The 11,335-nt window shown below is 46.4% G+C and overlaps 1 protein-coding gene across 3 annotated transcripts in view; it reads left to right on the forward strand.

Moving 5' to 3' along the window:
- Fmrfa (FMRFamide related propeptide) overlaps positions 1 to 9,818 on the forward strand; it is a 305,089-nt gene extending 295,271 nt beyond the window's left edge. For all 3 annotated transcript variants that reach the window (XM_077672606.1, XM_077672607.1, XM_077672608.1), the window contains 3 exons: positions 2,201 to 2,465; positions 4,258 to 4,470; positions 5,605 to 9,818. In XM_077672606.1, coding sequence (XP_077528732.1) covers positions 2,201 to 2,465; positions 4,258 to 4,470; positions 5,605 to 7,255 — 2,129 coding nt within the window. In that variant the 3' untranslated portion in view covers positions 7,256 to 9,818. The remainder of the gene's footprint in view (positions 1 to 2,200; positions 2,466 to 4,257; positions 4,471 to 5,604) is intronic.
- The last annotated feature ends 1,517 nt before the right edge of the window (positions 9,819 to 11,335 follow it).

Here is an 11,335-nt window from a genome sequence, read left to right on the forward strand (position 1 = left end):
AGTATTTTTTTTTTCATTCACAGCCGCTGAGACGGCGGCAGAAAGAAAGAAGAGGGCGAGAAAGATACGCCCGAACATTTTAAGCACATCCTCCAACTCCTGAAACAGTAATGAAAGTGTAGCGATAAAACCAGCCACGCCGGCTTCGGAAGAACCGCTCATTATTATGTATGCCTCGCGTGGTCCATCCTCGGCTTCTCATGCGGGCTGCTTTATTGCAGCTATTACCGCGGACGGCGTTGCGCCTCAACACAGTGACCCTCGGTTTCTATTCTGTTCCTGGTCGCTTTATTTCTTACACCTTTTTCTCCCTTGCATAGAATCTTTAAAAACATTTCAACTTTACCTCTTTTTTGTTCGTGTAAACAAACAATAAGAAGTTGGGACGAGAAAGGCTCGAAAAGGGAGAGGGGAACGAATATAATAGCGCAGCATCGCTTGAAGTGTTCCTAGAGGCGAGAAATGTAAAATTTCACAGCGCCACAACTCTTGATAGCCGTGCAATTGGAGGCAGGCATTCAAACATCCTCGCTTCAATGCAAGCCAATGATCGTGCTCTGTTCAGAAATTGAGGATTCATTTGCAATATTATAAGCTACAGTGTGCGCTCTATGCTGAATACTGAGGCCACCTTTTGTATATTATTTTCCGCCTGTCTACAGGCCTCTTTATCGTTTTCGTCGTGAAACCTGCTTGAGAGCTGGCGGCCCTATACTAGGTGCAGTCGATAGGACGACGTGCCTGCGTATGCGGAACACAGCCAAGAACATGCCCTGATCTTACGAAAGATTAGCGGGTGCAAATGTTTATACCAGTTTTATAAGTTGGCGAAGATGCTTTTAACGAACAATTCGTCCGCTGCTCTCCCTCTTCCCTATTTTTTCTTGTCATCTTGCAATAAGCTTTTTGTAGTGAGCTCGGTGTTTCTACCTTGTTTTTCTGTTCACATGAACGCTTTACGTGCTAATAATAAGGATATTCTTTGTTTAGCTTTTTGCTGTCTGTCTTCACTATTTGCCTAAGAATTTGTCACATGCTGCCACTGATCAACGGAACCGATGGGCCAGTCAAGCTGCTTTAGTGCCGCTTTTTTCCATGTTTCCCGCCCCTATAATGCACGGGCGAATAAACGAATGTGTAATAACAACGTTCAAAATTAGTTATCAGGAGGGCGCTTGTCTGTCCCTGAATAGGACTTCATGTCCATCTCGCGCAAATTTGGCAAATAAACATCAAGAAACACAGACTATACTACATATAAAATTAGAGCCATTTTTTTTACTCGCCCTCAGGTGTTTTGAGAAAATGTGCGACAGGAGCAAAAATGTTTTTTTTTCTTGGTGCGGCTTGGGGGGTGCACACCGCTTGGCGTAAGATACGCAAGATCTCACATGATTAATTACTAAGATTTTACAGCTCAACTGTTTGGGTCGCATTTCGTAACTGCAAATTTGAAGTAAACAGTCATCCATTCATGAAACATTTCAGAATTGGGTTGTAGTTGAAAAGTCTGTCCCTTAGTTACACTGCTATATACCTTTGTATTATAAGGCCATATTCAGGGCTAAAGATATCGCGAGAAATGACGTGGAATGCCGAACGAGAATCCCCCCCCCCCCCTAAAAAATACAATCTACAAATAAGGGGCAAGCCCACCACAATGTCGTTAGTGCGAGAACTAACTTTAATGGCTACTTTTCAAGCTAAACTACGCCTGCGCGGACAGGTTAGAATACCGCTTACGAGCAGCCAAACTCAGCTCTAAAAGTATACCCGTAGCTTGCTAATGGCTAAAACGCTAACGAGGTATAACGCATACTTGAAAAAGCGCGACGCGGGCTGTTACTTAGTGGCGCACCAAAGCACCCGTGTCCAGTCGCACCGCAGACGGGAACATGCGGGTGTACCACCTTGCTATTTATAAGCATAACTAACTAAATTTATAACTACGCCTTACGTAAAAACCGCGTGCTCAAAACCGCGTGGCTCACAAGGTGACATCAGGCATACATAGCGTGATTTCGCAAGGTAATGTAAGCCTCCAACCACGTGGCACCAACAACAGGCTTTGGTACAATTGGACAGGCATGCTTTCACAGTCCCTGTGACGAGGTCAGGAGCTAATGCAATGTTTTGTTTATTGGCGCTACACTGGACCGTCACATGCACCAAACTAAACGGCCCTTCCTTTCCTGTGCAGATGCCAAGCTTTCCGAGCACCATCCTCTTTCGCCGCCGCAGCCTCCACAGCAGCCCGAGCAGGACGACCCACTCCCCACCAGGAGCGACGAAGGCGCCCTCAACCGCGTGTCTCGGGCGGTGAGGAGTTTCGACGACGGTGGCTACAGCCGCGACTATTTCGACGAGTACAATGCCCTGCGCGCGGCCACCGTCACTGGGCCGCGCCGACACCGCTTTCTGCACTTCGGACGCAAGAGGGCAGCCCCCTACGGCTATTACGGCGGGTGAGCCTCCTCCTGCTCTTCTCATTCCTTTCCTCCTCTCATCATCGGCATGTTTGTACCTGTCTAACGTTTCTTCAGCGGTTACTCCCTCGCGATGTCCTTATATTCTTTGCCTCCAAAATTTCTGCTTTCATTCCTCGATCTAGTTAATCATATTTCTCGACTTGCGGTCCCGTCTCTCGGGTAAGCCTGACTTGAAAGTCAAATTGTTAGTATCAGTCAAAGTCTGCGCACACAATGAGCGCGGTGTAACGTATAAAACTAAAGCTTGGTGTGCAAGACAGAGTTAAAGGCACATAAAAGCAGGAACTCATTCATGAGGTCGTAGGTGCATAACTACATTTTCACTTGAACCACAGAGGAAACGTTATATAAAACACAGGACGATAGCAAGAGGACACACGAAGGGCTTCGCGTATCCTCTTCCTATCGTCCTGTGTTTTCTCGTTTCCTCTGTGGTTCAGCGTGCAGCAGCAACTCGCCCAAGCTTTCACGTTACATTTTCAGCCTACATGGCAGAATAAGTCTTGAAACAAACAACTGAAATGACGCGCTTTGTTTGAACGGATCTTACAGCACAGCATCCTTCACGGCACTAGCGGGAGAAAACCTATTTACCCGCACACTGTTTCAGCACGCTTCCTCGTGCTTTTTCCGCCGATTTTCCCTGCTGTGGACCTTATTAGTCATCTAATTTTTATGTGTCGCACCAGTAACCATACAGTGGTACTCAAGTGCTTCTCTTTCATAGAAATGTCCGCCTGCTTTGCAGCGTTTGTGCTGTCTAACAGAGCCCTTTGTTGTCGATAGCAGATGTCAGAATAGCCGTAAAGCAGATAGTTAACATTTGGATATCTGCGGCAACAAACATACAATCAAGTAATTTCGTGATGACAGTGATCATTCGTCATCACGTCTTTACGTAAGGACAGATTCTTGCATATAGGTTATTCTACAAAACAAATCGGCCACAAAAGCCGTCACGGACTCTTCTGGAGCCATAGCACCTCGACAATGCTTGCTCTGACACGCCTTTTTTTTCTAGCATGGTTTGTGTATGCGCTGATCGTCGCGATGGCGGGTGGAAAAGATATAATAATTCTACCACTTTTCAGACGCTCTTAGTCTCTCTTGTGCTACGTAATGCCATAACAATGGGCTGTATGTCTTTACCTTTGTCTGTCTTTCTTTCACTCGATTCAACACCGGGGCCAAAACCTAAAAGCGTGTTTGAAAAAGAAGTACATTTAGGCAAGACCTTACCAAACTACAACAACTGGTGGCGTGCCTCAAACATGTCAGCATTGGCTAGAAAAAAGAAAACATTAGGGTTATTTGAGGCGAAACATAAGTGACGTAAACTGGCAGTATCAGCAATCTTTTGAATAAAAATTGACGTGAGTGTGGTCTTTCAACAGCAAATAAAAAAAGAGTGTTGAAAGGCTGTCGAACAGAGGCAAGATAACGGTAACACTAAAATAAAATATGTATCCTCGGGCTGTTCCAAGAACAATGAAAACAAACGGTTTTTGCATTAGCCGCAAACCGTCCGAACGCAGGAAATTGTATCGAACTGACCAAACATTCATTGCACGGATCATGAAAGCAGGGAAACCGTTGGGGGCAGCTTAAGGGTGAGTGTGCGAGAGCGGGGGAAGGGGGGGGGGTGGGGTGTAAAGTGATAGGCGAGGCAGATGGCTATCATCTTCTAACGACATTTTCACCGAAGCAAGCATGTACGCGGCCATTTTTTTTCCAGTGCGTGTTTGTTCAACCGAGGTCCTTCTCGCAGGCTCATCGAATCCGATGGCCGCTCACCTGACGATGGTGGGGAAGGAGGAGAGGAAACTGATGACAACAACGACTGGATGCCCACGTCCGGAGAGAATACCGAGACGTCCGCGTCGAGTAGGGTCAAGCGATCGCTGCGCGAGCAGTCTCCAAACACCTTCATCCACTTCGGCAGGAGGAACTTGGAAGAATACAGCGGTGGAGAAGCGACCAGGTGAGAATTATGAGATGACATGATTCAACGCTTCACGGTCTTCCTTGCATAGGTAGTGCACCGCACAAAAGAGTAACCATCCTTGAAGAATACCCTGCTCGCCTTGAGTAATGCCACAATACAGATGAAGCGTTTTCCGTCAAATGCAGGCTATCGCCTTGGTATTTCCTGACTACCCCCTAGTGAATGCAATGGCCGGGCTATGGTGAAGCAGAAAAATGGACTGCATGAGCTTTCGTGCATGACGTCAAAGATGTGTTACTCTTGCTTGAAGCTTGTCACTCTACGCAGATGTGATTTCCGGATGATACAATTCCTTGGCTCGGGTTTTGTTCAGCGGTTACAAAAAAATTGCATAGAGAATTTGTAGGTGAGCAAAATAGCAACGGCTGTGAGTATACGAACTGCATAGTGCAAGTGAACAATTAAAAGTCTAATAAAGCAGTTCAATTCGCATAGCCTTCTATAACATGAGTAGCCGAAATCACCAGCTATACAACACGCAGCCCCATCCTATATTAAGGACTGTATGTATATGTATGTTTTCTCTAGGACCTCAGTTACGTTTAGGGCGTACACATAAATTACTGTAGAGTTTGTTATGATAATTCTAGCCATTTTCGGCATGTTTTATATTTTGGGCCCCGTTTTGTGTGCATAGTTTTTGCACAAATTTAACACTACAATATTACGTAGATGCCTTTATGCTTACGTGTGAGCACAACTATCTTGTAATCCCACCATGTATCGACCCCACTGGCCAAAAAGATGTTTCAATAAGAAATTATACCCGTGACCGTGTCTGCGAAACCACACCTGAGCTTCAATACAAATGAAATAGCTTGAGTACGAATCAGTGGCAGAAAACTTCAGCTTTAGTAAAAATGAATGGCATAGCCCCATTTCCACAAAAACGTTTCGCAAGAGCAATTGTCTGGATAAATCTAGGTATCTCAGCAGCCTGAATCCTTGTAATTTACATATTTGTTGGGATGCTTGTTCCTTACCTGAAGATTCATGATGTCATGCCGTCGTAATATTTCCTTTTCTTGCTAAAACCTAACGCACGTTTTTTGGCGTTATTTTGAAACTGAAACTAATAGACTTAATGCATAAAACGCACGATTTTTTCAGGTCCAAGCGCAGTGCCCAGAACAGCAACGCCCCTGGTGATGCAGTCGGTGCGGCTCGACCGATCGACACGAACACGGGAGCGTTCGAATTCCATGATGAGCGAACAGAAGTTCAAAGCCTGGATGGACCGACCATATCACTGAAGGCAAAGAGGTCTCCAAACCGCATTATGCACTTTGGAAAAAGAATTCCGCCATCAGCTTCGGTCGATGACATTGCAGACGGTGTTAAGCGAGCCTCACACAACAACATCCTCCATTTTGGCAAACGAACCAGAGAAGACGAAGTTGCCGATGCATTGGAGCACGTGTATTCAAGCGTAGACGGTGCGATCGTAAAACGCGCTGGAAACCGAATCATGCACTTCGGAAAGCGTGGTCCAGAGTATGGTCCTTCGAGTGGACTGGACGGCGAGCAGGAAACGTTGGACTATGACAAGAGGGCACCTAACAGAATTATGCACTTCGGAAAGAGGCCTGACTATAATCCAGAGGGTGACGACAACTCCATCGACAAACGAAGCCCGTTAGGACACCGGATAATGCATTTCGGCAAGCGAGAGGACGACGACGTAAGCGGAATTATGTCATCTGTAAACGACGAGGCAGTGAACGGCGCTGCGAAGCGTACATTTGACGCTAGATACAAGTATGCTGACAGGCTAGACCAGCGGCCTTCTGTTGCGGGAATAGAAAAACAACTGCAGAGGAAGTTTCAAGATTGGAAAAAGCGCTTCAGCCACCGCATTCTGCACTTTGGCAAGAGAGATCCAGAACAACACGAGCAGTCCCCAGCCTACAAGCGCCTAGGAAACAGAATTCTGCACTTCGGAAAACGGGCAGGGGACGATGACTCTTATTCCGAGGTCGAGTCACCCGCCTCCACTGCAAAAGACAAAAGGCTGAAACACACCATTATACACTTCGGGAAGAGAGAAGGTGACCTCGAGTCCGTCATGGGTGGATACAAACGGAATCGAATTATGCATTTTGGCAAACGATTTGGCAATGACCAGTCCATCCCTCAAGAGGAGAACCCGGTGGACAAACGAGCCGGAAATAGGATCCTCCATTTCGGCAAAAGGCCTGCTGGTTTCGACGCACCACGTTCATTCGAGGTTTATGGCTACGACATTGACGATGATTCGATGGACAAGAGGGCGCACCGTATACTTCACTTTGGCAAGCGTCTCGATGGTTCAGTGTATGACGGCAAGAGCCTCGAAGCCAGCAACGAACCTCCATCGGGTGCACCCATGGAGGAATCAGACGTGGGCAGCAAGACCGGCCATAATGGCGGTCAGCCGGAACAGCAGCACAAGGAGGCGACAAGGAAGAAGCGGTCAGTGCCTCCTCAGGAGCAGGAATCGAACGACGAAATCGACGACACCCTCGCTCAGATGCTGAGAGAGCTGATCATGGATGAAGATGGATATGCCAAGCGCATGACTATGGCGCACTCAGGACTGTCCGGACCTCTCCACGTGCCGCACGCGTATGTGGCCGCGCAGGTGTACGGGAACGTCTTTCCGCGCATGCTCAGTCGACCCAGCCGAAGCGACAGGTTATTCCGCGCTCTGTACAGCGGAGAACACGGCGCTGATATGAAGCCTAAGGGCGCACATCGCAATGTGTTCCTGCACTTTGGCTGAGTTCGTTCCTCACTTCTTGAATCTGAGCCGTGGCAACCATCTTTTCTCTCGAGGCATTCACCCGTTACACCCTGCTCCGGACGTCCCTCTCCACCTTCTTTCCACCCTCCCTTTTTCTCTCTTTCGTTCTTCCACGAGGTCGCGAGGAAATTGGGAGAGTGTGGAGGAGAAGAACCTGAGCGCTGCCTTAACTTTTAGATCGGTAGTTTAGCCTGTCCTTTGAGTCAGCTGTGTCGAACTTAGCAATTGCTTTGGCGTGTTTTTGGTTGTGCAGCTCGCTGGTTTCAAAATATTTCGATGTTTTCGCAGCTGCTTCGTATTTGTTATGTCATCCAATAGATTAAACCTGGCTGACTGCCAATCGTCCCGCTGAAATACGATTACAATATTGAGGGTTAGGCCCCTATATTCAGCTTAATGAAGGAAGTTCCCATTGGTTGTAAGGCAGGCAGAGACAGCCGTGAATGCAGAAATTGGAGCATTAGGTCAATCTTCAGGCGAATGAAAGTAAATTTCAATAGTTTCGAGCGCCGTTTACAATTGAAAGTGCAGCCGATGAGCCTCGCAGCACAAGGGGGCATTGAAGTGACATGGCCTTCCCTGTGCGCTGATCTCGAAGCTAGACTGTGATAGCACTTTCAACTGACCACTGGGCTTCTCTTGTGTGGCAAAAGAGGAAGCGGATATCTTTAGGATATTTAACTTTTTTTTTGTGTCTTGCTTTTAATAGACTTTCCATACTTAGGCGATTCCAAAGACTGTTCCGACGGCTCACGTCGTTGTTTGTAACTACTTGTCGTATCGTTCTTCTGTAGGTCTACAACATGTGCTGTTTTTGAAAAGCCCCAATCACCTCTGGTTTTTTTTTCGGGCTCGTTCCTTCACGGTTGGTCATGGCTTTGCACTCCAGGTTCCCAATTTCTAATGTGTAGCATCGGTTTTTATCCGCTTGTTTCTAACGCACATGTTTTTTTTTAAACATGCGCTATGTGAGCAATGCGCGCAAGCAGCACGGGATAAATATCACCACAAAGCAGTGCGACAGGCCCCCAAAAGTTAAATGATACAATTTTTGGTATGACCGCTGGCGCAGCATTAGTTGCATTGCTTCAAAACTACGCGACAGCCTGGTTTATGGTGTTCTGGCCGCGACGGCGTCTCCCGCTTTTAACTTCTTGTATACTTCGATGTCCGCGTGTAACTGGAACATTTAGAGCCCCTTGGGGCTTCTTTTAATCTATAACCGTTTGGTTGTCCCCACAGGCGAGAATCCCGCTAATCGAATAATGCTAGTTGACGTGGGCAGAAGAAACACACATTTCATAAGCGACAACAGCAACTGAGAATTCATGTAGTGTGGAACTGATACATGTTTTCGATGTGTCCCAGGCCATTCCTATGGGCACTATTTATTTTATCTCGCGAATTAAAATCATCTCGACAATCTGTGGCCATTGTCCTCGGCGCACCGTTTGTGCACATGCACTGCAAATGAATTCGCAAAACAGGGTAAATTTTACAAAAGAAAGAATTCCCGATAAACAAACTCGTACACAGAAATCAATCCTTTGCTAGTTTGTTGCACAAGTGTGTGCTTAGGTATTGAGAATTTTTCATCTTTGTCCACAGATTGTTTTAAGCGCATTTCAAGGTCGGATGCTTTTCAGACTAAACCAACGTGAAGTTGCCCCCTCGCCCTCCCCGTCCAATCAGCTGAGCTCTGAGTTTTCACATCATAATGATGCTGAACACAGTGACACGCAGTAAATAAATTGCAGCATGAGAGATATGCACGCCAAGAAGTGTTTTTCAGCAGTACGGGAAGTGACCTGAATAGCACTAAGGAACTTGTGCCAACGATCACGGTGCCTGATAGAGAGACGGAAAGCTCGATATTATCCACCTTTTACCAGAGATTTCAAGAAGCCGGACATAAAGCTCCGCATGTGTTGTGAAGTCTCAGTGACACTGAATCTCGGCGCTAAATGTCTTCAAATTCTAGTCAGCGTCATTGCATTCCTGGGGTAAAGTGGTCTAGCAGGCCTTAATGTTGGTTCCTCCCTTTGGAATGAACTTGACTTACCCTAACGTCCACTAGATTTCAAATTGTCTCCTCTGCATCGCTTCAGTCAATGCCATACGTTGCACAGTTTTTGACATGCCGTTGTTGATGCGGCAGCATGCAAGAGTCAGCTTCGCGTGGTGGCCCAGGCATGCTTACGCGAGATATCCGCTGTGTGCTTTATTAAAGTTCATCGCTTTTATTTATTTCATCCGCGCTCAGGTTCATCTTTCCAAAGAAAATGCAGTGTTATCTATTTATATATTTATTATTTATCGCCACCGACTGTACTCTCGCGCTTGACTCGACTGTCTTCGGGAAGCGAAGAGTTACGGTGTACCGTTCTCTAGAGAAAAAAACACAGCCTACTTGCTGAAAAGAAGACGTTGACAATCTCAACCGAACGACCAAGATGTTCCCTGGGGGCAACTGCAAGGACAAAAGCAGGCGAAAGGCAACACGGTAACAGCAGGATACTAATAAAAAATTTAGAACCGGAAAGCTTGCAGCCAAGCACGAGTCTTGTTTCCTTTCCTTTTTTACAGCTATCGATGGAGCCCAACTGCAAAACCCGCATGTATGTTGAAGCGTCATCGGAGAGAAGCTGGCCCGTTCAGGTACAACAAAAACCAGAATAGTGAGCAGCCATTACACTCGGTGGAGGTGAAGCACCAGTGAAGCTATAGCATATCACAGGGACAAGACCAATGTTTACTTTCATCAACCGGAAAAGGTAGCGACTATAGGTTTGTGATTACACTGAGACACACTGATTGGTTCGATTGCAACCTTGGACAAATTATTGGCGAAAACTAAATCTACACATGAACAATGTTGAGAGAATGCGTCAATTTGTTAGGTGGGGCACTTCAAACCACACCTTTCAAGCACAAACAGGGTGAACGATTTCTTGTATTGTGTTGAAATGTTCATACCGAAGTCTCGACTGATGATCAAAGGGGCCATCACTGCAAACTAATGAGAAGAGCATGGTCATAAGATTCACGAATTACACTTCGGTCTGCTAGGTATATACACAGCGGACGCTTCAATTCTGCCGTTCGTTTCCAACAACACAACATCCCTATAGTTGGACTCACTGTTGTTTTCGGAGCAGTGATTTTCCGTGCGGGAATTTTCTATTTCACAGGGAATTTTCGGCTGTAATTTTGGGCAAAAAGAAAAAGGGAATTTTTAACAGATTAGAAAAAATTGAGTAGTCGTGGAGTAAATACGGACAATAATGTCAGTAAACCGGACCTTGCATCACTTGTTACTTGTTACAGCCTCTCGTTAACCAGGAAATTTCGTGTCGTAAACAAAAAACGCAGGCAAGACCACGCAGTTCTCGCCCAAGACACCGAGCGCATGCGTCAGGCTCATCAGGCGTGCTGCATAGAAGTCAGTATTTGTGCAAATGAAACGCCACAAAATGAGCATCGAAATCGCATGATGGATGATAAAGTGCAGGTGAACAATGGAACGTCCCCAGCCCATCTGTTCTGGTAAATATTGGGTTATCAGCTGCTCTCAAAGGGGGAGAGGGGTTGAAGTAATTCGAGGGCCAGCGCATGCGGCAGGCTGGGCAGTACCAAGACGTTCTCGCCCAAGACGCCGAGCGCATGTGTCAGGACCCAGCATTTGCCGCCAGAGAAGCCGAGTGCAAGCGACAAGAGCACCAAGACAACGAGACACATTTAATACCCTCCCCCATCACCATGTGTAGTGTTTTACAACAGCTGCACTGGACACCCAGTTTTACAATGCGGGAAGGCATCTGTTTTTTTTTTCTTTTGAGAAACTGCCTTAACACTTCGTCCGATTTATGTTCAAATATCCGCATTCGTCTTACCGAAAGCCACAACTATCCAAAACTGCTTCCAATCCAGTTCGTAAAACAGGAGGGCGCATAGAGGAAAGTATACTACATAGGAAAAAGCTAGTAAAGCGTGTAGCGGCGTCTGAATTCTGAGGCTTGCTCGCATGTATTCCTGTGCAATATGCTAACAGTGTTACAA

This window comes from Haemaphysalis longicornis, unplaced genomic scaffold (assembly GCF_048455015.1).
Source record: "Haemaphysalis longicornis isolate Haplotype H1 unplaced genomic scaffold, Haemaphysalis longicornis Haplotype H1 scaffold_6, whole genome shotgun sequence".
Lineage (NCBI taxonomy): Eukaryota > Metazoa > Arthropoda > Arachnida > Ixodida > Ixodidae > Haemaphysalis > Haemaphysalis longicornis.